The sequence below is a fragment of the Cinclus cinclus genome, chromosome 5, assembly GCF_963662255.1.
Source record: "Cinclus cinclus chromosome 5, bCinCin1.1, whole genome shotgun sequence".
In the NCBI taxonomy this organism is placed as follows: domain Eukaryota; kingdom Metazoa; phylum Chordata; class Aves; order Passeriformes; family Cinclidae; genus Cinclus; species Cinclus cinclus.
The window spans coordinates 72,344,747-72,367,388 of record NC_085050.1 but is presented as its reverse complement, the minus strand read 5'-3'; the positions used below and the strand labels follow the sequence as shown (position 1 = coordinate 72,367,388).

At 47.5% G+C, this 22,642-nt stretch overlaps 1 protein-coding gene across 1 annotated transcript; it reads left to right on the top strand.

Annotated features, from left to right (window-relative positions):
* Positions 1–780: 780 nt before the first annotated feature.
* ALPK1 (alpha kinase 1) lies at positions 781–21,921 on the top strand. Its single transcript, XM_062494028.1, has 14 exons — positions 781–904; positions 4,131–4,285; positions 11,926–12,124; positions 13,006–13,065; positions 13,691–13,777; positions 14,454–14,530; positions 15,512–15,607; positions 16,037–16,141; positions 16,546–18,550; positions 18,822–18,975; positions 19,529–19,691; positions 19,782–19,968; positions 20,204–20,410; positions 21,810–21,921. Exons 1-13 carry the CDS (start codon positions 781–783, stop codon positions 20,398–20,400), a joined length of 3,609 nt encoding a protein of 1,202 aa, XP_062350012.1. The 3' UTR covers positions 20,401–20,410; positions 21,810–21,921.
* Positions 21,922–22,642: the final 721 nt, after the last annotated feature.

The window sequence follows — 22,642 nt, the reverse complement described above, 5'->3', positions numbered from 1 at the left end:
ACTATAGTGTTTCCCCAGTTTTAGATACATTTCCACTGAGGCTGCTCCTGACTATATTGCTTCCAACTGCAGGAACAGTTTTCTAAGTGAAACCATCATCAAATTGGTGGGGGAAAAAACCCCCGAACCCTAAATATTTATCTTGTGCTTAATTTTGGAAAGCTGTCTGAACGTTCTGGCAGGTACTGAGCCAGATGCCACTCATGGAAATGGTGGGGGTTTCCTGCATCACCAGTGGCACCTGCATCATCCTAAGCACCTGGAGAGCACTCACCCATGGGATGGCATCCCAGGGTAAAAGAGACAGTGTCCGTGGTCTGGGAAATGCACACAGCATGCTCCTCTCTGCCATTCAGTCCTGGCTGAGTGTGTGTGACAGCCGGAGCCTCCCAGGTGCAAAGGGCTTCCGCACAGCCCCGACTGTCACTTCCCTGCTTGGGATGTCATGGCTCCGTTGATGAGCCTGTCCTGTCTCCCTGGCATCCCAGAGATGTTCCCCTCACACACTGTCACCAGGACCCTGCAGTGATTTCACACACTCCTCTAATAAAGTCCTTGGAGACTGTCACGTATTTTCATGTATTTCCCCTATTATTTCCCCCTGCTTGAGCCTTTCGGATAATTGATGATACTTTAGTTAATCATTTTCCCCTTCCTTTGTTTGCCAGGTACCTCAGCCTCCAAGGGATCCTTTTCATTTGGACCCCGTGCGCTCTCCCAAGTAATCGATCACCTCGCGCCCGGGGACACCCAATTCACATCCCAGCGGGATCAGCGCTCATGAATAAGCAAAGCGCCGTGGCCGCGCTGCTGCGGGAGTGCGAGCGGGCTCTGGACACGCTCCTGGCAAAGGCAAAGGGAGGCACGGGCGAGGGAGAGCAGCGGGAATACCGCCGCTGCCAAGGTGAGCTCTCTCCCCAGGACAGGCGGCAGGACTCTGCCAGCCCTCAGCCCTGCCCTATTTTTCTTCTCCGGGCAGATGAGTGTCAAGGGATGCTTGGATTTTCGAGGCCATGAATGGGTTGTGGGCTGCAGGCAGGCAGGGAAAGAAGTCCACTTTGTTGCAGTGAATTGCTGTCAGTTCTAATTTTAGGCTTCAGTAAACATGAGGCTGTAAGGAACAGTTTAGTTTGGGAAGAACAATGCCCGAAAGTTTGCTGATGCACATAAATTTCAGTTATTAAAAAAAAAAAAAAAAAAAGAAAAAAGATAAAAAAAGGATGCAACTTCTGAATACGGGCACATATTTCCTCTCCTTTCATAGAGACTGGGGGAGGGCCCTCTCTATTTGTCAGCTTCTCCTCATATATTAAAGAGCTCATTGCCCGAATCTTTATCTTGTAAAATGTGTGTGACCTCTATAAGTGGTGTCCAAGAAAAACAACAACAACAACAACAACAAAAAACCCCAACCTTTGCAATATCCCTCTTGAAAGGAAAATCCATGCTGGCTAAAGGCTGGAATAAACAACCAGGATATGAAGCAGCATTTAGCAAGAGCTGTGCCAGAAGGATTCCTCATTTGTTCCAATGCTGGCGTTACCTGCTGAAAACCAGCAGCTATTTCAGCATCTCTGCGGCGCTGTTAAAGGAGGATTTATTATTTCCCAATTCCGGCGGAATTAAGGTTTCCCTTTGCGTGACACATCTGCGGCGCTGCCCGTTTTCCAGTTTGGTGTTAATAATGTTTAGTTTTGCCTTGCTTGAGTGGCTGGGCCATAACGTTAATGTGATCTTTAAAAACCCTTTGTTTATCCCGGGGCCGGGAGCCGTTGAGGAGATGTTTTTCTGACCATCCTTGTTCTTGCTGGGAGGTCAGCTGTGCCTTTTTCTGAAGCACCTAAGTCTGTTTGCGCTGGAGGGTGGCGTGTAGGTTTCTGTTATGGATACTGGAAGATTTTTCTCTCCTCTTCTTTTGTTTCCAACAAAGGGTACTTTGTTTCCTCGTAGCAAATTCTTTTAAGTTTTATTATGGCTCGGCAGAATAGGCTCTTGAACTCCTAATCAGGTAGCGCTTTTTTTCCCCCCTCATCCTCCTCCCTCCTTTTCTCCTATTAAATACCACAAAGTATGAGAAATAATCAGTTTAGTTCCAGATAAGGTAAATCAGTGCCCTTATAATCACTCGATTAGACACGGTCCTTCAGGTAAACTGCTTCAGGAAATGGGCGATCAGAGCCTCGAGTGCTGCTCGGGCTTTTCCGAGGGCAGTGTTCCCATCAGCTGGAAGAAAAATACCCAGCAGCGGGGTGGTGACAGCGACATTAATAACTGCTGGGGCTCTCTGCCCGGGCAAGGCAGGGCCCCGCAGGCTCTGGACTTTGGGGGGACCCTCCCAGCACAGGGGCCGAGGGGTTTTCCTCACCCCCCTCTCCTCCTGGGGCTGCCTTTGTTCCCCCCAGTTTTCTGAGACCTGCAGCGGGAAGGACTGAAAGCCAAATCCATAGAAAAATCCATAGAAAAATCCATAGAAAAATCCATAGAAAAATCCATAGAAATGGTGGGGAGAGCTGAGAGGAGGAGCACATCTTTATCTCACTTTAAGGGGCAGGATGGGTCTTGGGTGGGTCTGGGTTTCTTCTTTATTTCTTTTTTAGGCTGGAAATCATTCCAGTCCGCTTCTATGCCCATTCAGCCTTCGTTAATTAATGAGTTTATATTGCCAGCAGTGGGTGAGAACAGCTCTCTGTTACAAGGGTAAACTCTTGTCTTTGGAGCTGGATCTTCCTTAGGAAAAGACTTAGGAAGTTCAGTCGTCCCTCTTCTACATGGGAGATAAGTCCTTCTGTCCATAATTTGTAATGAGATGAACATCCCCATGATGAGGTGGATGATTTGTGATGAGATGAATATCTCCATGATGAGGTGGGAATCTCTGCTCCTGCACTGACTTTCCAGTGCCAAGTGTGAGGGTGGGAGCAGGACCTCCTCTGCCCATCAGTTCTGGCACTTGTCCGCTTTGCCAAGGCATTCAGGCCTGAGCCCCTTCAGGCACCACTTCAGGAGGATAAGGAAACTGGGCTTTATGTTAAGCCAGGATGTGCAACGGGAAGATTGCCAAACCCCATGTTTCCTTGGGAGGGCAACAAGTGAGAAAATGTGGATTGGAAAAAGGGGTAACGTAAACTTGACTTTTTGGAGGATGGCCTTAAACAACCAACTTCCTGTTTCTTCCCGGGGAAACCATACCTGTAAATGTGCTGAAATATGAGCCTGTGATATCCTTTTTATGAAGTTCATTTTCTACAGCCCCTACAAACAGGATTGATTTAAAAGTATGTAGCAATGCATTTATTGCACTGCCTCGTTAAAGCAGTGATGGTCTCTGAGCAGGGGTTTTTCGGTGGATTAATTGCCAGAAGGGGCCAGATCTGCAGCTGATGATCACCATTAACCCCATCTGGTCAATAATCTTTGTTAATCCGCTTTTATTGGCCAGAGAGGCTGCCCAGACGAGTGGTTAGCACGGCACAGCACATCCACATCACCCCTGTTGCAAAGAAAATGAATGTGGGCTGTGGCTGAAAGGAAGGGACAGATCCAAGCCCAAATGTCTGGCTGTGTGCTCCTAGCATTTGCATCTTTAGTTGGATCAGGCTGGAGTTCCAACTGAAGCTGATAAGAGTGGCTTAGGACCAGTATGGAGAGGGAGCAGGGAGGGACAAACTGCTCAAGAGCTTGTGCTTACTATTTATTATAACCCTTTAGATTTCTGTCTGATTGCTATCTGCGGTCCAGGTTTGGAAGTGGCTGTCCAGGATGGCTCTGCCACTGTCACCAGAGCAAGGGGGACAGACCTTCTGTGTCACTGACCCCATTGTCCTCTCCCCACATGGGGGAACAGGTTTCCTCCTGCCTCTTTTGGAGCAGCTCTTCATGCCCAGGCAGCCACCAGCCGGCATGACTTCCTGCTAAAAGCCTTTTTAATGGCTGGAGGCTCCCATTTACCTGGAGGGCAGTGCAGCCAAGGGGAACGAATGGCAGGCAGGCTCCCCTTCCCTCCCCACGAGACTGGTGGCAAGGGCTGAGAGCTGGGAACAACTGGGAGAAGGCTTTTTTCAGAGGTTGCTGTCGCGAGCGCTGCGGCTGAACCTGCTGCACTATCCTCACCTGCTCTTTGACCCTTTCAGCTCTGCTTCCTGAGGAGCTGAGGAGCCTTCTGGAGGAGGCAAAGGAAATGAAGTGGCCCTTTGTGCCGGAGAGGTGGCAGTACAAACAAGACCTTGGCCCAGAAGACAAAACAAACCTGCAAGATATGATCAGCGCCAGGCTCCCTGACTTGCTGGTATGAAGTTCAACACACCTGTGGTGTAAAATGTCCCACTGAGGTGCTCGGGGGGTTTCACAGGGCAGGTTCACAGGTTCTGGTTCTGTCCCTGGAGAGATGGCATTATAATAACACTAAAATGCCAAATGTCTAGATAATGTTATTTTTAAAAAACCCCATGAATTTGACAAGAGTGCAGTGCTTCTTTTAATTCTGCACTGCAGGTAGATCGTGAGGATCACTCACTATAGTAGGGCTTGCACGATTCATCACCTGCTCTTCTTTCAATAAAATTACATGGCAGAATCCCTTTGGGGACCAAAGCTGGCCAAAACTTAGGCAGGAAAGGGAAGGATTCAGTGTGATCTTTTCCTGTGGGTAAAGGAGGGCTGTGTAAGGAGTTGCAGAATCCCAAAGGTCCTTGGGGATCCCGTCCCTTAAAGGGATGAGTTTGAGCTTAAAGATTAGAAAGTGACAAGAAACGTGGGTTACTTTTTGCTTTTCTGATTTTCCTAGAGACATGTCAGACATGTGGCAAATAGAGGACACCTTTTTTCCATGGTAAATATAATATCTGGGCTAAGGGCTTTGCCAGGACAGGAATAAAGATGAGGTTTGTGAATTTTATGGGGGGGGGGGGGGGGGGGTGTTCCTGTAGCACGTGTCTGAAACCAACACAGTCCCATTCGTGCCTGCTGTTAACTCCAAGGTGGCCAGGAGATCTCACCTGCTCTGGAGAGCCCTGCCTCGGTGAGGCCAGCAGGTTTTCCTAGGGAACAGCTTTGATTGCTCTGAACAGCATGGAGCAATGAGAAGCTGAGCAAAGCCAACTGCAGGGCTGGGAAGTGGGAGCCCCAGCATCCCCACGTCGCAGGGATCCTCAATTTCCCCGGGGAGGGCGGGGAGTGGCTGCTCTCGGGTATTTATTTTCTTTCTCCCTTTGGTGTGTGTGGCCTCAGACAGAAATTTATGACGGAGGTTGACCTCCTTTACAATTCCAGCTCAGCTCTCTAACTTTGGAGCGTTTGTGTGCTCCCTCCCGGGATAAGCACCTGCAGCAAACTCCCCGAGAGACCTGGCTAGATGGGAGATTAATGTGGCTGTAATAGTGGAGCAGTGTTTGCAGCATTATGCCCTCTCCCCAGGTAGATGGATCTTTTCTGGGATGATACCAATTATTTATTGCTGAAACATCTGTTGATAACTGCAGCTGCCCTTGTTAAACAAAGCCTATCGTGGGGTCAGAGACTATAGGGACCTCAAATCCTCCTCCGTGCTAGTTTTGGACTATTCACCCACACCCCCTGAAGTCCATTGGTTGCTGTTGTCTCCAATGTTTCATCCTGTGGTGGAAAATACTTTGTAAACGTTGTGCTGCTTTTCCCCATGTGCTTTGAAGTATTATTTCATCTTCACCGGTAATTTATATTCCAGTGCCATTGTACCATGGGAAAAAGGGAAAACCTTTTTTGTTTTCCATTTAATTGTAGATAGACTGACATTTTGACCTGTATTATTAGTATTAGTCAGGAAAAGGGATTTTTTTTCCCCCTTCATCCATTCCTTCTCCCCCCTCTTTTTTATTTTAAATAAAATTTCAAGGCAGAGCAAAGGCTGCCTCAGTTCTTTGAATAAAAAGCTGGGGGGGAAATGAGGCTGAAGAGAAGTGATTACAGTGTGATGAGGAAAGATAAAAGTCTGAGCAACTTTTTTTCTTCTTTTCTTGGTTTTTTTTTCGGGTTGGTTATTTTTTTTGGCATGAGGGACAGAAGGATAATTTAATTCCCTGAAGGACAAAAAAACCTGAAGTCTTTATCGATTTATTGTTCGGGAAAAAAAAAAAAAGCAAGAAAAAAAAAACTTTAAAATTTTTCCTCTCCGTTTATTTTAATTTGCCATGCTTAGAATAAGCTCATAAACCGTAATTCATTACATTTAAAAAGTGCTTTGAGATCCATGAAAGGAAGGCACTTCATTACCATAACACACTGGTGCTGTTGCAGGAGGCAGCACAGGCTACAGGGGCTCTCTCTCTCTCTCTGTCTCTCTCTCTCTGTCTCACTCTCTCTCTCGGTGAGGATGTCTCGCTCTGGGAGGGGGGCTGAAAAGCTCCATGAGACACAGGCAAAGGGAGTAAGAGGATTAGGGCTGCAGCTTCAAGGGTTTGCCTCCGTGTTGTGGCACTTTAAAAAAAAAAAAAAAAAGTGGGATCCACCTTGCTGGCAGCACCGCTCTCCTTCGGCGCATCGGGAAGGCAAAGCCACCTGCAGCTTCTCGAAGTGCTCAGTGCCCCTCTGCATCCCATAGAAGGTGCAGGGTTTGCTTTGAATTTTAGTTTTGTTTTTATTTTTCTTTTTTCCCGAAGGCAGCCGCAGTTCAACAAGCCCAACGCGACGTTTTCCACGTTTTCCTAACAGGTTTCAGCGAGCAAACCAAGCCCTTCCTGCAGCCCCCATGGTGGGAATCTGCACTAAGGCTCAAAGGGTGATAGCCAACATCTGTATCCATAGCCAAAGCTGGCAAACGCTGGGATTTTTGTTTTTAACAAGGCAAAGCAGAATCAGAATTGTCACAGCATCCTTGTTGGCAGGGATAAAGAAGGAGGGATTATTTTTCCTCTCTAAATACCACGTGCGCTGCGGGGTTCAGAATAGGGCTGCAGATCCCAAAGGGAGGCTGCCAGGGATGCCCTTCCTGCAGATCTTTGCTTTCCCAAGAGATGGAATTAGCCTAATGCTCGGTGAGCAGCCAATAGAGGGCAACATGCCCATGTCCAGGGAAGCTTTGATCCCAAAAAACCTGCTGTGACTTTAGTTGAAGGACAACTTTAAGCACACACATAGCTCTCTTGTGGGATGATTCATGCTACGTAATTATTTCATTTATCTTTTTTCTTCTTTTGTTTTTTAAACCCGTTTGCAGACCCATAGTGATGATGTGGGGCTTTACTTCATTTTCATCAAACCTATCAGTAGTTCCTGTGTTCAGTCATGGACCAGGATCTGCTGGGATGGGTACAATGGGAATACAGAAGGAAAAGCCTCCAAGAGTGGGGCTACTCTGGTCCCTCTGGAGGGAGCTGTGCGGGCTGGCTCCATGCTCCCTGCTGTGGATGGGGGAGCACAGATCCTGGCCCTGCTAGCCTGGCATCTCATGGGATTTAATGGGAATATTGAAAAGAGTGGAAAATAAGGCCCTGCAGCCCTTGGCTGGGCCTTGGCTAATTAGGTATTGATGGATTGCCATTAGGGAACCCATTCCAAGGGACAGTACCCTAGCTGCTGTAGGTGTGTGTGTGGCGCTTAAGAGCTGGGAGCCTTTGAAAAAGAACTAAAGCAGGGGCTGAGGATTTAGTTCTCCCCTCCTTCTAACTGTCAGTGTGGTAACAGGAGAATTAAAGCCCTAAATCATAGCCCTGGGATCTCGGTTGTTGAGGCTGACCTTTTGATACCTGCCTCCAAAGAGCTCTTCTTGGGTGATCCCAGTGAAACGGAGAGTGATGAATTCAAGGAGAGTGATGAATTCAAACCAGGAGGGAATCGAGGCACCCCAGCCTCCCTGGGGCTTTGTAAGTGAGAAGTGTCAGGGATTAGGTGCAGGCAGGAGAGTTTCAGCTGTCCACGGTGAGCTGCCCTGGTGCTGCAGAGCACTCTGTCTTCTGCTGCCTACAGCAAAATTTATGCAGACCATAAATAAAAAAAGAAAAAAAGGGAAGCTGGATCTTGGGTTTGCGTAGGACTGTCACTTCACTTTGCTTATGGGTAGGATTTACTCCTCTCAGAGGCAGCTTCCTGGAGTATTTACAACTTTAAATGTTGTATTCTTGAGATGGTGTTTTCTCAAGTGGATCAATGTTTTGAGGACACAGATTCAGGGAAGAGTTCTTATGTTTTTAGATGTCGATAATGGTCTCGCTGTTGCTCCCTCAGGAGGGGCTCTCTCACTGGTTTTGCTATATTCTAAAGTATTAAAATATCTCCTTTTAATGTGCCACAATAGTTTACAAGTGGTCCAGAACAAACCAGGGCCACAAAATTATTGTGGCTCCTCTGTATCTTTGGTACTAATCAAAAGCAGGGATCCTGCATGCGACCATGGTCCCCCAAATTCCTGCTACCCTGTTGGATACGTGGCCCCCAGGCACCCCCCTTCAAGCAGCTTCCTGGGCACTTTAGGAGCTCTCCTTCTGTCCTCATCACAAAATGCTGCTGTTCTTTTTTCTTGAGGAAATCAGGAGTTATTCCCACTCTGAGGACTTCCTCAGTCGGTGAAGCAAGCTCAGGTTGGTTGTAAAAGCTGCCCCAGTCTATGGTGTTTTGAGCTGCTCCTAATGGACCTAATGCTGCTGCCTTTGAATTCCCAACTCTTCGTTGCCTGCAGGATGAATAACTTGAGATAATTGACAGGTTCGGGGTGGGGGGAGAATTCTCATCTGCTCTGAGCCAAGAGAGAAGCGTCCAGGAGCTGCTGGCTCCTCAGTCTGCAGCAATCCAGCGTGTGACTGTCCCGTGTGTCAGTCTGTACCTCCAGACACGCTTTCTTCTGCCCATCACCGAGCTGGTGGGAGGCTTAATTCCCTGCTGTTTGTGGAGTGGGCTCTGATTGCCAGCTGAAAGGCAGGGGTTGATAGAGAAGTCCCTCGCGGTGACAGCAGCTTTGGTCTCTGGGAAGGATGGGCTTTGCTAGCAGCGCGTGGGGTAAGAGGGGGAAAGGCTCCAGCCGTGTTTCATCTGACAGGGGGGAAGAAAACTGGGCAATTTGTTAGGGTTCAGTGGAGTGCTATCTGGGAGCAGCTCCTGGAGAGGACTAAAGCACCTGGAAGTACGTGTGTGCCTCCGACACTCCTGCCTTGTGCACGGAATTAGAAATTCTTTTGCCGTCCGCTCTTAGTTTTGTGTCCTCCTAAAAAGATTTTAAACCTCAGCTGCAGTCACAGTCACTGGACCGGTCTGAGACAAGTGGATACCAGCAAACACAGAAGTCCAGAGCATCTGCAAAACTGTGGGGACACTGAAAAATTAAATCTTTCTTTCCCCTGCTTTTAATCACGCTGTTTGTAGAGGCGTTTTTCCAAAGGGTATCCTCCTGAGCCCGCAGGCTATGGAGGAAGGCTTGCCTCTGGGATCTCGGCTTTATAAAGAGGGCTGAGAGAGTGGATTAAATCAATATTTCATTTATTTGGGCTTGTAATTCCTCTTACATCAGCTGCCACATAAAGATTTTCCCCAATTTCCTTCCCCTCCTCCTCATCCTCATTTACTATGCACCAATAATTTCCCTTTGACGCTTTCCTGCCCGTCCTAGTGCCAGATGGCCCCGGTTCTGAGCTTCTCCCCTCTCTTGGGAGCAGCCCCCATTGTCAATGCAAAGGAGGCGTCGTGGCTTTGAACCCAAAGCTGGGACCCAAACTTCAGCCCTGGCGTGAGGAGGAGCTGAGCCCGCTAATGCAGGGAGCCATGCGAACCGCACACCCTCCCACTCAGCGCCATTAAGGCCAGACCCCCTTCTCCAAAGGCTGCTTTGCATTTCCCCCAATGGTCCCGTGTATAGAAATCCGGTGCAAATCTAATTCTTCCCACCACCTGATTCCGCTTCCCAGCCGCGAGGTTCCCTTTGTGTCATAAACTCAATTAGGCAGATCCATTTCACATCGCGGGCACAGATGTGAAAACAAAGTGCTCCGTACCTCGCTCCTTCTCTCTCTCTCTCTCTCTGTCTCTCTCTGGATGTGCCTAAAGCAATAGAGAAAGTGAGTAAATCTGTGTAGGCTGCCAGTCTCTGGTTGTGATGGAGCAGGCTGAGACATCCTGGGAGCCAGAAGGGTTTCCCTGGCTCTGAGCTTGGTGACAGGGAGCCACTGCCCAGGTTCCTCTTGGAGTGGTGTTTTGGGAAGGGTCCCTGTGCACGGCTTGGGTGCGTGCCCAGCACACCGGTGCGCTCGCTGGAGGTGCTGAGGAATTTTGCAGCCACACGAGTTGGCAGGGGATGAAAGGAGCGGGTATTAATTTCTTGGTGTCCTGCTCAGAACGGGGAGGGGGACGTCGCTGCAAAGGCTGACACGGAACCGTGTCGCTGTGTGCCACACAGCATGCGGCCCTGCCTCCCAAAGAAAAAAAAAAAATAGCCCAGTTTCTCCCCCTGGCTTGACTTTTCTACATTTTGTGTCCATTTGGGTTTGGAGAGGGACACAAGAGGTTTCGGCATTGAGCGGGGAGTTAAATTATGCAGCTGCAAGACCGCCAAACCCTTCAGAATAGGATGCTTCGTTTAGATTTTCCACAATGCTATTGAAGTGCTTATTTTCCTCCTGAAGAGACACAAACAGATGCAAACTTCTGTAAACACTTTAGAAATGAATTCAGTGAGTTTGGCCTCTCAGCAGTGCTCAATAGCTGACAGAAAAATGTCTAATTAGTGCAAGTGGAAATAATAGGGCCACTTGGATTCCTTCCATCCTCCTCCAAGTCTACTTTTCCTAGGAACTCAAAGGCCCTTTTGTTTGGTAGGTCACCCTCTCTCAGGCTTTTGTGCTCCGATCTATTAAAGGAAGAAGGGGAGGAAAAAAAATAGATTAGGCGATGCTCTGTGCTTAAATATATGGCCTGTTGATGAGCATTTGGAATGGCTGGTTTGCAGTGTCAGTTTACAGGTGCTTGGAGAGGGGGATTCCTCCGTTGTTGGCATGCAGGGAGCTTCAGGAATCCTTTTCAAGTGCCATCCTCGCAGGAAATCCAACTCAGGCTGAGGAAAGGGGGAAAAAGAAATATTTTAAAAAAAAGGGAAGAAAAAGAAACATTTGTACAAATTCACCTTGCTGAAGTGCAAGCAAGCTGGGAAATGCTTGCCATGGGTAGGTGCTGCAAGCCGTGCCACAGGCTCTTCCCCAGATTGACATGGGCTTATTCCTGCACACCTCAGAGGGTGCTACTTGATGCTCTAGTGGGGATTTGGACAAAGGTTTCTTGGCAGTCTCTGGAAAAGCAGTCTCCTGGTGTCAGTGTGTGGAGCGCCGCCTCGCTCCACCAGGCAGGAATACCAGGCCCTGCCCAGCATGGGAAGTGATGGGTTTTTGGCAAATGTCCCCAGGTCCAGGTGGCGTTCTGCACCTGTGATGAGGCTGTGTTGGCCTCCCATCCTGGTAACAGCAAGGATCTCAGGAATTCTGACAATTCCCCTTGTGGGTGCAATGGCTGAGCTGCTGTGGGAATCCAGGAGAGTTCATGGACACTCAGTAGTCATTAAGGATGGCCTGCAGGGGAAAACTTGGGCTTCCTGGCCTGTTTGCCTGTTTGTGGTGCACAGAGGAGAGGGTGGCCTGAGTTCCAAATGGGATAATGGCTACAGTGACCATTTCCAGCCTTCCCAGTCTCATCCCCCACTTTTCAATTATTTCCTGCTGGGCATTTCTTAAATTCAGTAGCAGACCACCAAATTCTGCAGTTCCAAATATCAGGCAATTAATAAAGAACCCCCCCACCCCCCCAAAAAATATATATATATATCTCCAATTCAAACAAACAGCTGGCACCTCCCTATCCTAAACATAAAAATAGGGTGACGAATAAGGTTGCTGAAGGCGAACATAATTTCCCAGCTCTCCGAGCCGCTGGAGATGAGTTTCCCTAAGTTTGCCTGTTTTTTGGGGGTTTTTTTTTTAGGCTTATCTGAAGGCCTCCATCCTGGCCAGGGACTGCAGTACGGCCACGGCCGTGGTGTTCCTGATGGACCGATTCCTGTACTGGATCGACGCCTCCAGCCGGCTCCTGCGGATCGCCAAGGGGCTGCACCGCCTGCATCCCTGCGCTCCCATCAGCCCGCAGCTGCTCATCCGCCAGGCTCGCCTCGCCCTTAACGCAGGTACCGCTCTGCCTCCGCCTCTCCGGCCCCATCCGCAGCTCCCGGACTCGGGACAGCATGTGGGAGTCACTGGGAGGCACTGGGAGGCGCTGGGAGTGACACGCTCACCGTGCCATCTTTTTTCTCTCCCCCCGCCCCGAGCCCTCCCGGCTCCTCTCACTAGCACAAAGGGGCCGGTATAAAGGGTTTCAGAGGCAAAAGCAGGAGAGAAAATTGTGAAAGGGTGTGGAAAATACTAATTGGAGCTTTTGTTCCTTAACAAATCTTCCCTGCTGGTTTCAAACAGGGATATCTGAATTGCTGTACTCCTGAGCAAGGGCCTTGAAGAAAGGAAATTAGAATCCTGGCATTTTCTCTACACTGTCCCAGCTGCTTTTTATTTTTCAGTGGGGCCACTTGACTATGCAAACAATGCAGATTACAACTCCTCCAGGATTAAAAAAAAAAATGAAATTCCATCATTCCTGTAACATGGACAACACCTGAAGGATTTTTAACATGTCTTCCTGTGACTGTGCTTTCCACTCCCCAGTCATCCCTAAATGGGTTTCCAAAGCCCATGTTTCCTTGGGACAGAATCCAGAAGCGTTGCTGCTGCAGGAAGCAGGCTAGACCTACTTTCATCTGGGAGGGAAATAAGAGCTGGGAATCCCAACAATCTTCCAGGAATGTATAATGTGTAAAATAAAAAAAGATATCATTCACAACTTCATGTTACTATGCAGCCACATGTTGCAGAAGGTGGGGCAGGTGCATTTCTGGCTGTGGACAGCAGCAGTTCTGTGTGCAGGGGATACCTGATGAGCATTTTTATTCACGTCCTGCCGCAACACATTTTTATGTTCATTGTCTTTTTTTCTTTCCCTTTAATTTTCAATCAGGTAAACTTTTAAAAGCTGAATATATCCTCAGCAGCCTGATTAATGACAACGGAGCAACGGGTATGTATAAATTTCTTTTCCAATTTCATAGTTGCTGTTCTGGTGTGATTTTTGATCCCAATTTTAACAGTTACACCAGCCTTAAATAAGCCAAACCAACCCCAGTAATGACTCCTTACATCACACTTCTCTTTCCTTCACCATTCTCTCCTAAAATGTGGAAACATTACTAAAATGTTGAAATTTCCATCATTGATTCTTCTACCTTCACTTGGGTGGGAAAATATTCTGAATGGAGAAGTTTAACCTGTGGAGCAGTTTCAAGCAACTGAGTGATGTAGAAAACAAAGACAACTCTATCCTCTCCAAAATCCAGATTGTTGGAGTAATCTTCATACTTATTTAATCTTACAGACTAAATAAGTACTTTATTCTGTACGTTTTATTTTCCTTTCCTTGGGCTTTCTTTAGTGGTATATTCAAGGTGCTACACAACTGTGAAAATTCAGGCAGTTCAGGGTTCTGTTGGTTTGTTTTCCATGAGAAGCTGAGATTCTCATATGGAAAGGGCTTCCATGTAAAGAGGAGAATCATGGCAGTTTGCTGGGATTCAGGTCACCTTTGGAGCCTTAGAATGACTGGAATAGTTTTTATTTTATGCTGAGTTTTCCCACCCTCCCTGCAGGAACCTGGCGATACGCCGAGGAGAGCGATAGGATTCTTGTTCAGGCAGTCTGCCTACAAATCAGGGGACAGATTCTGCAAAAGCTTGGTAAGGCTCTCTTCTGAAAGCTTCCACTCAAGATTTCCCCTTTTTTTTTTGGTTTTTCCCTTTAAAATATTACACTGGGCACATGTGGGAATTTTGGCTTATGGTGGACACCCTGCGCCTGTAAAACAGGCACAGGTGGGGAAGTTGCACGCCCATCTCTTTGCAGCCAGTGCCAAGCAAACATCTTGCAGGAGTTCTCATTTTATTACTCATCTCACCTGAAGCCAAGGAACAATTTGAAATGTTCCCTTTTCCCCTGTACCACTCCATGTTTGCTAATGCTTGTCCCAAATTCATTATTCCCAAAGGCAGGTGGTAGTTGAACACAGAGACATCCCAGCAATATCCTCTCTCAAGGCAGGAAAACTCCTGATTTTCAGCAGGCTGGACTTTTGTATTCAGAGTTTGGCACTTAAGGCAGCGGCCTTCATTTTGTCTTTTTGGTTTGGGACACCAAATCTTCCATGACTGTGGAACTGAACTCTTTTATGAGGGCAAAAGGGATGTTTATGCACAGCCAAAAGCTAAATGAAACTCATAAATGGTCTGAGTCACTGAAGCAAAACATGCCCTGGTATGGTTTTATCTTGTTCTGAGAACCCGAGGTGTAAAATAAGTTATGGAAAGCCATCCTTGGCAGTGACCTGCTCAGTGCCTGTTTTCTGCTTTATTTCAGGGATGTGGTATGAGGCAGCAGAGTTGATCTGGGCTTCAGTCGTGGGATACTTCAAACTTCCTCAGCCAGATAAAAAGGTAGCATTTCCTTTCCACTCTGCATCTCCCTGCCAATCCAGTAATCATTCCAGCCTGGCTTTTGTTGCCTTGAGCAGCAGTGCTGGGATGACACACCTCAGCCAGGGTTAACAGGCAGCACAAAGTCTGTATTCCGCGTTGTTTCCGCGTGCATGCACGGCCTTACCCACACTTTTTTCCCTGCAGGGGGATGAAAGCAATACTTCTCATTAAGCAGAACCACCTGAAGTGAACCATCCCCCAGGATGCCTCTGGTGCCTCCGACAGGGACAGCCTGATTCCAGAGTGCAGCCACAGATTTTAGCCATTTCTTAGGATTACAACTAATTTTTTCCCCCAAGCATGTCTGTTTGTGGGGCTGCTCTGCACTGTCTCTGGTGGGTGATGGATCCCCCTGGCCCTGCAGGACCTGGACACCTCACAGTGACGCTGTGCCTGTCCCTAACACCTTTGTGAGGCTGGGCAGCATTAATCTTCCCACTGGAGATGAGGCAGCAGTCGCACCATGTGTCCATGGCTAAACAGGAATGTGAACCTAAGCCTGGCAAGTCCTCAGGTGATGCTTGGAGAGGGTTTGTAATTTGGACCCCAGCATCAGGTATCCCACAAACCCAGACCTCTTCACCTCTTGTTTGCCACGTTTGAAAGCTTGACCTCAAGCTCAGAACGTTTCTGTGTTCCTCATTTCAGTGGGAGCAGGGAATTCTGCAGTGAATTTTGTGAAAGCCTACCTGGTTTTCTTAATTATTTGTCCAGGCAGGCCCTTAGGTGGCTTCGGGTCTTCCAGATTACACTTCCTGCAAGTGAAATTAATAAAATTCTACCAAGATGACATCTCTGAATTTCTTAGCCATGCTTCTCTTTGGATCTTATTTTTGTGTTTGTTTGCTTGTTTTTCTGGCACGTTCTACACAGAAGAGCAGTAAAATTCAAAATACAGGGGAAAAAACCCACTGTGAAAAAGTTTTATTTCTCTTTCAGGGAATTGCCACATCCTTGGGTATTATGGCAGACATCTTTGCTTCCATGAATGAACAGGATTACACACGCTTTAAAACCAATGCTGACATTGACCTGGTGAGACTTGGTTTGGAGTTTGTGTGTGTGTATTCTTCAGGTGGTCTCAAATTCACCTGCACATTTCCTCTCCTGTGCTGAGAGGGCTGAAGAAACTTCCATTGCTCCCAGTGAAAAAAACTTCAGTGGCACCTAGATGGGAGAATGCCTGGCTTCAGGAAAAAGAACATATTAAGAGTATTTTATGGAGTGCATATATTTACAATATTTATGGATTCAAAAGTGACGTATCCATGGTAAACCTCAGCAAAAAGGGTCCTGCAGAAACACACCAGGCTGTTGTTTAAGATATGATTGTCCCTGCCTACCAGGTCCCATATATTTGGAAATAAAGTCCTTGAGTTGAGGATTTTTTTCCTGATGTTTATTATTATTATTATTATTATTATTATTATTATTATTATTATTATTATTTTATTATTTCATCAGAGACTCCTGCAGGAGTTCAGCCACCGCTTGTTATCAGCGGCAGAGGCCTGCAAGCTGGCAGCTGCCTACAGCCAGTACACCCCCCTGTTTGTCCTCACGGCCGTGGTGAGTAGCACACCTCCCTCTGGAAGTGGGATTTGTGCAGGGGAAGAGTCCAGGCTGCTAGATTTGGCTCTGACATGGCTTTCAAACAGTGCATCACACTGTCTGTATGTGTGTGCACCACACAGGATATCGTGTCTGTGTTGAGGGTTTGGTTGGTTATGTGGGGTGTGTGTTGCTCCAAACTGCAGTCGGGAGAGCTATTCAAAGAGTGAGGATGGGCTTTCAAGCCCCAGGAATGCTGCTTCTCCTGAACTACAGCTGTATTTCAAAGGAAATAAAGGAGAGAAAGTTTATTTCCTCCAGGAAACATAGCAGCAGGCAGTTAGAGCCAATCTTTGCTTCAAATTGTGTAAGGGAAAGAAACATGTTTTTAATCCCTTCATTCCTCTTTGATCCCCTCCCAGAACATCCGTGGGATGTGTCTGCTGTCCTACAGTCACTCCAAGGACTGTCCCCCAGAAAAGAGAGAGTTCTACTTGTCTGAAGCCAAAGAGTCCTTTGAGATCGGGCTCCTCACCAAGGAGGATCAGAGTGCCATCACCAGCAAGCAGGAGCTGCACAGTTTCATCAAAGCTGCCTTCTGCCTCGCCACCGTGCACCGATGGCTCTACGGAGAGAGCCAGGAGCTCCGTCAGGTCACTCAGCTGTGCAGGGAAGCCCTGGGAAAGCTGCACTCCTACAGCACCTTGATTCCAGAGGAGGAAGATAAAGGGATGCTCGCCAAAGAGATCATGTCTCTGATCGCATCCGTGAAGAAGCGCCTGCGAGTGGGAAGCTTCCCGAATTCCGATGCCAGGTCTTACGTCCCAGACAGCTATAAAGGCTCGGTACAAAAACCTGTCCTGCAAGGGGAAACCAGCTTTGAGAAAATCCTTGCCAAGCATTCCCAGCATCACGTGTCAGTGTGCCAAGTGTTTGAAAAATCTTGCAGGATTCATAAAACCACACCGGGAGAAATCCAGGTGGGAGCTTGTATCACAACCTTAAGAACAGAGACCAAAACCACGGACACTGTGTGTACTACTGAAGACACAGTTCACCAGAGGAGAGGTGCTGTGAAAATCCTAAACTCATCAACAGCAGGAAGCAGCTCAGAGGGACTCGGTGGCCAGAGAAATCAAGACATTGGCTCTGGTGTGATGAAAATTTCCTTCGAGGAAGAGATTGAACCATTAGAAATTAAAATAAACAGCGAAAATGATGTTTTCAGCAGAGGGCAAAACAAAAGCCAAAGCACTACTTCCAAGAACTCTCAGTGCAAGCTGTCTAAATCCAGTTACTCTTCCAGCTGGGAGGATCTAAGTTGTAATAGCAGCAGCGAGTCTCTCAAGGACAGGCAGCAAGGGGAGAAGGGCTGGTTGGAGGAGCAATGCTGCACCACAGAATCCGATGGAAACGGTCAGGGCGTGCCCTGGTGCTCCTTACCTCCCAGAGCCTGGCATCCTGCTCCTCCAGAGTCCCTCCATGGATGTGGGCCGTCTCCTCAGCATTCCTTAGAGGGGTGTGCCCCTCGAGCAGGGAGGATGGTGGAGGAGTCTCCCTGCAGAGAAGAGCTGAAGGAGGGAAGGCACCGTGGAAGGAGCTCTTTAGAAAAGAAACCAAAGGGCTCAAACGATGAATTTCCTTCCCTCTCCATCTCTTACTCTGTTCTTACAGGGCAGGAGGAGGAGAAGTGCTTTCCCTGGAGGGAGCTGAGCTGCAGGACCAAGGACAGCAGCAGGGAGGAAGGCATTGGTCACTTTGAGTGGGTCCACTCAGGAGAACTTGCAGATAGCACTGAGGATCCCTCATTTGAGCCACCGCCCCCCCAAAACAGGGGCAGTTCTGTACCATCAATAAACATGGGACCAAAAACGGGCAGTGACTCCTCTGTGCATGACTGGGTGAGGAAATCTGCCATGCTGGGGAACAGCTCTCTCCAAGTGCCTCAAGTTGACACCCAGGCAGAAACCATAGATGACCCTGACTTTGAACTTATCAGTGTGGGAGACTTGGCAAACAGTTCTCTTCCAGCACTGGCTCCAAAGCATGAAGCAGCTCTCAGTGTGCCAACAGCTTTGCCTTGCTGGGGAAAGGTATCCACAACCAAGCACTTTGACTGTGCCACTACAGAAGAAGATGAAGAGAAGTCTCAGGATGGGGTCAGCAGCAAGAGACAGTCCAGTTCCTCTTTGAGTTCATGGATCAAACCAGCACAGATGCCCACGAGCTCCCCTGAAGGGTCAGTCCTAAGGGGAAGTGGTTTTGCCTTCACACCTGGAAGAAAGCTGAAGGAAGAGATCCTGGACGCTCGGTTTCTGAGGGATGATGATTACAAGCAGCTTCTGGCAGGGGTGGACCATAATTGGCTTGTCCAGAGACTGATGGCTACTGGGATTTTTAGGACCAAAGATCTTCACAAAGCGTACTGTGAGTTCCCACACAGCAACATGTGCCTCCACAGAGCACAGGCTTGACTCAGGCTTTTTAACTCAGTATTTTAGTCAGCATTTGTTATAATTAATTTTTTTTTTATTGCTTTCTACTCCATTACTTGAGTTTAGATTCCACATGGCATACCTGAAAACTGATTTAAGATAATGATCATGAAGTTAATCATAAATAACAGCCAGTCCTCAGCACAGGCTCAGGGCAGTCCTTTGGATTTCTCCCTTTTACCTGTGCGTTTTCTTTTTTGTAGCTGCTCTTCTTCTGAAATACTCCAAGAAATCCGGGCTGTGGACAGGCCAGGAGACAGCCGTGTTCATCGGGGACTACCTGAACGTGGCCAAGGAAGGCAAGCAGAGAAGAGCCTTTTGGATACACTTCCTGCACCAAGAAGAAAGCCTGGGAAGGTATGGACCTAGCAGATCTCTGAAACAAAGTGTTTATCAATGCTGCTTATTTGTAAATATGGACAAAAACTGTCTGGTAAGATTTGCCGTAGCAAGAATATTTTATGGCTTTGCCAAATGTATTTGGCATTTTGGCAATCTCTCCCACCACTCCACGTGAGTCTACATTTTAATTTCTAGGAAGGAAAGGCTGCTTTACTGTTGTCTTCTAACAGCTAATTGCAGAGTTCAGATCATTACTAGGAGTAGCTTATGAATTATTTCGGATGGAGTGCAGTATTTTAATGCCTCTGAGTCAGGTCTCCCTTCAGAGTTAAGAAGAGTTGAGTTTAAACATTCCAGTGTTATGAAACCCCCATCCAAGGATTTGATTGATAATTTTTCACTTTTATGAGATTGAAAATAAAAGAATTCCACCCAGTTTTAATCACAGCCATTTTAAATGCATCACCCACAGGTGGATTTGCTTCTGACAAGTTCTGCTTTGCAGTGACGTTTCTGTATCACAGCATCCAGAACAAACAGCACTCCAGACACTTTTCCTTTTGTTTAGGTATGTTGGGAAGGAATATAAAGAAGAAAAAGGTCTCCTCCATCATTTCAGTGACGTGGAGCGACAAATGACCGCCCAGTACTATGTGACAGAGTTCAACAAGAGGCTGTATGAGCAGAAGGTCCCTACCCAAATCTTTTATATCCCCTCTGCAGTACTCCTGGTAAGAACCATCGTGTAAGCAATTCCAAGGACCCGATGAGGAAGGGTGTCCTGGGTCAAGTACAGCAGCAGTGAGGCTGTCTCCTTTCAGATACTGGAAGACAGAACTATAAAAGGGTGTGTGAGTGTGGAGCCCTACATCCTCGGGGAGTTTGTGAAGCTGTCCAACAACACCAAGGTAGTGAAGAACGAGTACAAAGCCACGGAGTACGGTCTGGCTTACGGCCACTTCTCCTACGAGTTCTCCAAGGGAACTGACGTCGTCGTCGACCTTCAAGGTGAGTATGGCAGTGATGTTGGTGCCTTTCACACTCAACTTCCAGCCCACAGGTATCTTTGGGTTATTCATTTCGTTAAAATTCATTATGTGTCTCATAGGGTTCTGCTTTTGCTGCCATGGGTGGAAATTGGGAATCACTGAGCAGAGCAAGGGCCACGCCAGGCAGAGAGTTCTGAGTGTGGTGATACAAAGGCTGTGGTGTTTGATATCAAGAAGTACCATGTCTTCCACAGGTTGGGTGACAGGTAACGGGAAAGGCCTCATCTACCTCACAGACCCCCAGATTCATTCCCTCAATAGCAAAGACATCTCGCGCTCCAACTTTGGGAAGAAAGGAATTTACTACTTTTTTAACAATCAACACGTGGAGTGCAACGAGATCTGTAGCTGCCTGTCTTTGAGAAGGCCCTCGGTGGAGCTGCTGGCCTAGGCTGGCACAGGTCAGTCCACGGAATGACCCATGAGCTGGACACTGTTTTACCCTGCACATCTTTGGCGACAGGTTGTCCAGCGAGGCAGGGAAAAGCTGCCTTCATTTCCCATTCTCCTCTTCCCCCACAGAGCCCCGATGTCCCGCTGCCCTCGAGCGCTGGGGTCACTCCTTTGGAGAGATTTTCACTATGAGAAAGGGAGCACAGCATCAAAGTTCCACAAAAAGATGGGTCCCCAACAGACTTTGCTTTAACAAAACCATCCCCTTTTGTTTCTGCAGCCAGCAGAGATTTTTAGGCTTTTGTCCCCACGTTTCAGCAATGCTATTGTTTTCTAGGTGATGTTTGTGCCGAGTTGTTTGGAAAGATGCCCTATCCCTGGGCCAACTGATTAGAACTAGGTGTAAAGAGGGAGAAGGAAGAGGGGGAAAAAAATTAAATCTCTTTATTATGGTGCATAAACCTTCAGTCTCGGGGAGCTGCGCAGCTGCGCGGGGAGAAAAATGCATTCAAAAATATAATGCCAGTGTGAATAATCCTTTCCCGAGCGCTGCTGCTCGCAGACTGCTCCAGCTTTGTCAGGTGAACTTGAACCGGGCCATCAGATTTGCAGCAGTTCCCATTGCACACTGTCTGTCACCCCGGGGCATTCCCCATCTTGCCTGTTGTTAAGAGCCAGGGAACAATCCATCATTGAGCTGGGCAGTCGCCGGCTCACACAGCAGTGAAATCGGCATGTGACGGGACACTCGGCCCCAGTGTCTCGCAGATTAAAGTGATACATGAAAACTCACGTGTTACTGGGAAGATTAAGCCCCGTTATCTTGTTGTGCAGCCAATAAAGGCCGGCCTTGTCCTCGGCAGTGGGGAAATGCTGGCTTTAACTAAATGAGGAGCGCCACGCTCGCATAGCTCCGTGCTCCGGTCGGCCAGCGCCGGGCGGCAGAGATGCTGTGTTAAAACCTCTCTGCAGAAGCTTTCCCTGCTCTATAGAGACAATTAAAACCAAAACAAAACCTCTGGGACAATCATCTCTGCACAACAAAGTGTCCTAACGCGCTGCCAGCAGCCGGCCCCGCCGTGGCTGTTCCGACAGCACGCGTAGTTTTGGGACTCCCTGACCAGTCATGCGTTTTCCAGCTCCTTCCTGCTCAAAGGAAGAGAAAGAAAATTTATTTGGACACGTTTCTGAATTAATCCATCCCTGTGAAATTGTAATATTTTGCTTCCTTACTCATATTTCCACCTAGCAGCTGATTTCTTTTGTTGGTCTTAGGAGACATTTTTGCTTTCACCTCAGCCAAAGCTGTAGCTACTTACAGGTAAAAGTTAGGGTCAAGGATCAGCTTGTCCAGTTCCCTGTTAAAACAGACATGGAATCATATTCTACTGGTCTTACTCTTTGCAGGATTGGACACAATTTCAGGTGTATCGGGCACTCTGTCTTCATCCAGGCCTTGGATGCTGGAAATCATGGATTTACAACCCCATGGCCTGAAGAACTGGGGTACACACATGGCTCCAAACACACAGAGTTTAAATTATTGGTTCACGTTTGTGGTATAAGTAGGGAATTTTTGAGGAAATAAATAGTTGACTCTGAGGATGGAGAATTTAATATTTTGGCTGTAAATTTCATCTTAGAGCTACTGACAAAAAAAAAAAATTGCTGTTATTTCCTCTGGTTTCAGAATAAAGTGATTTGAACTAACTGAGGCATCGGGAATACTTTTTCTTTTTTCAATTAGGAATTGGAAGTTTTTTTTGGAGATTCAATGGTTTGTATTAAGTAACTTGCTGCCAAGATGCTTTTTTGGGCTTGATTAATTGTAACACTCTCCAAATTCCAACCTAAGTACTGGGTATAACCATTGAGGGCCAGTCTGTACAGAATGAGTGGAACTGTGCCGTGCTGGGATAATAAAATATGAATTGCAGGGATATCTCCTCTCACCTAAGCTCCAGGATTTTGAGCACTTACACTCTGCTGTAAGTCGAGCACAAAACTAGCCTGCTTGTGACAAAGGGGTGACACCCTTTCCTGTCCTTCAGGGAGCGTATTAAAGAGGTTTTTCCTCCTTCCCTTTCTGCAGGTATCCAGGTGAAAGGCGGAGTCTTGTTGGCTGTGTCGTACTTGTGCATCCAAGTTAGTAAATTTGCTATCCAGGGAACAAGCTGATGCAACCAAAGCCTGCTGACAGGTAGAATGACTTTCTCACTCGTTTGCCAATAGCTAATGAC

Bases quoted from the DNA above. Each gene is read 5' to 3' on its own strand.
- ALPK1 (XM_062494028.1), top strand. From the start codon at position 781: ATGAATAAGCAAAGCGCCGTGGCCGCGCTGCTGCGGGAGTGCGAGCGG. The intron at 13,778-14,453 runs GTAAGGCTCTCT...GCTTTATTTCAG, and splicing joins ACAGATTCTGCAAAAGCTTG to GGATGTGGTATGAGGCAGCA. The intron at 15,608-16,036 runs GTGAGACTTGGT...TTATTTCATCAG, and splicing joins CCAATGCTGACATTGACCTG to AGACTCCTGCAGGAGTTCAG.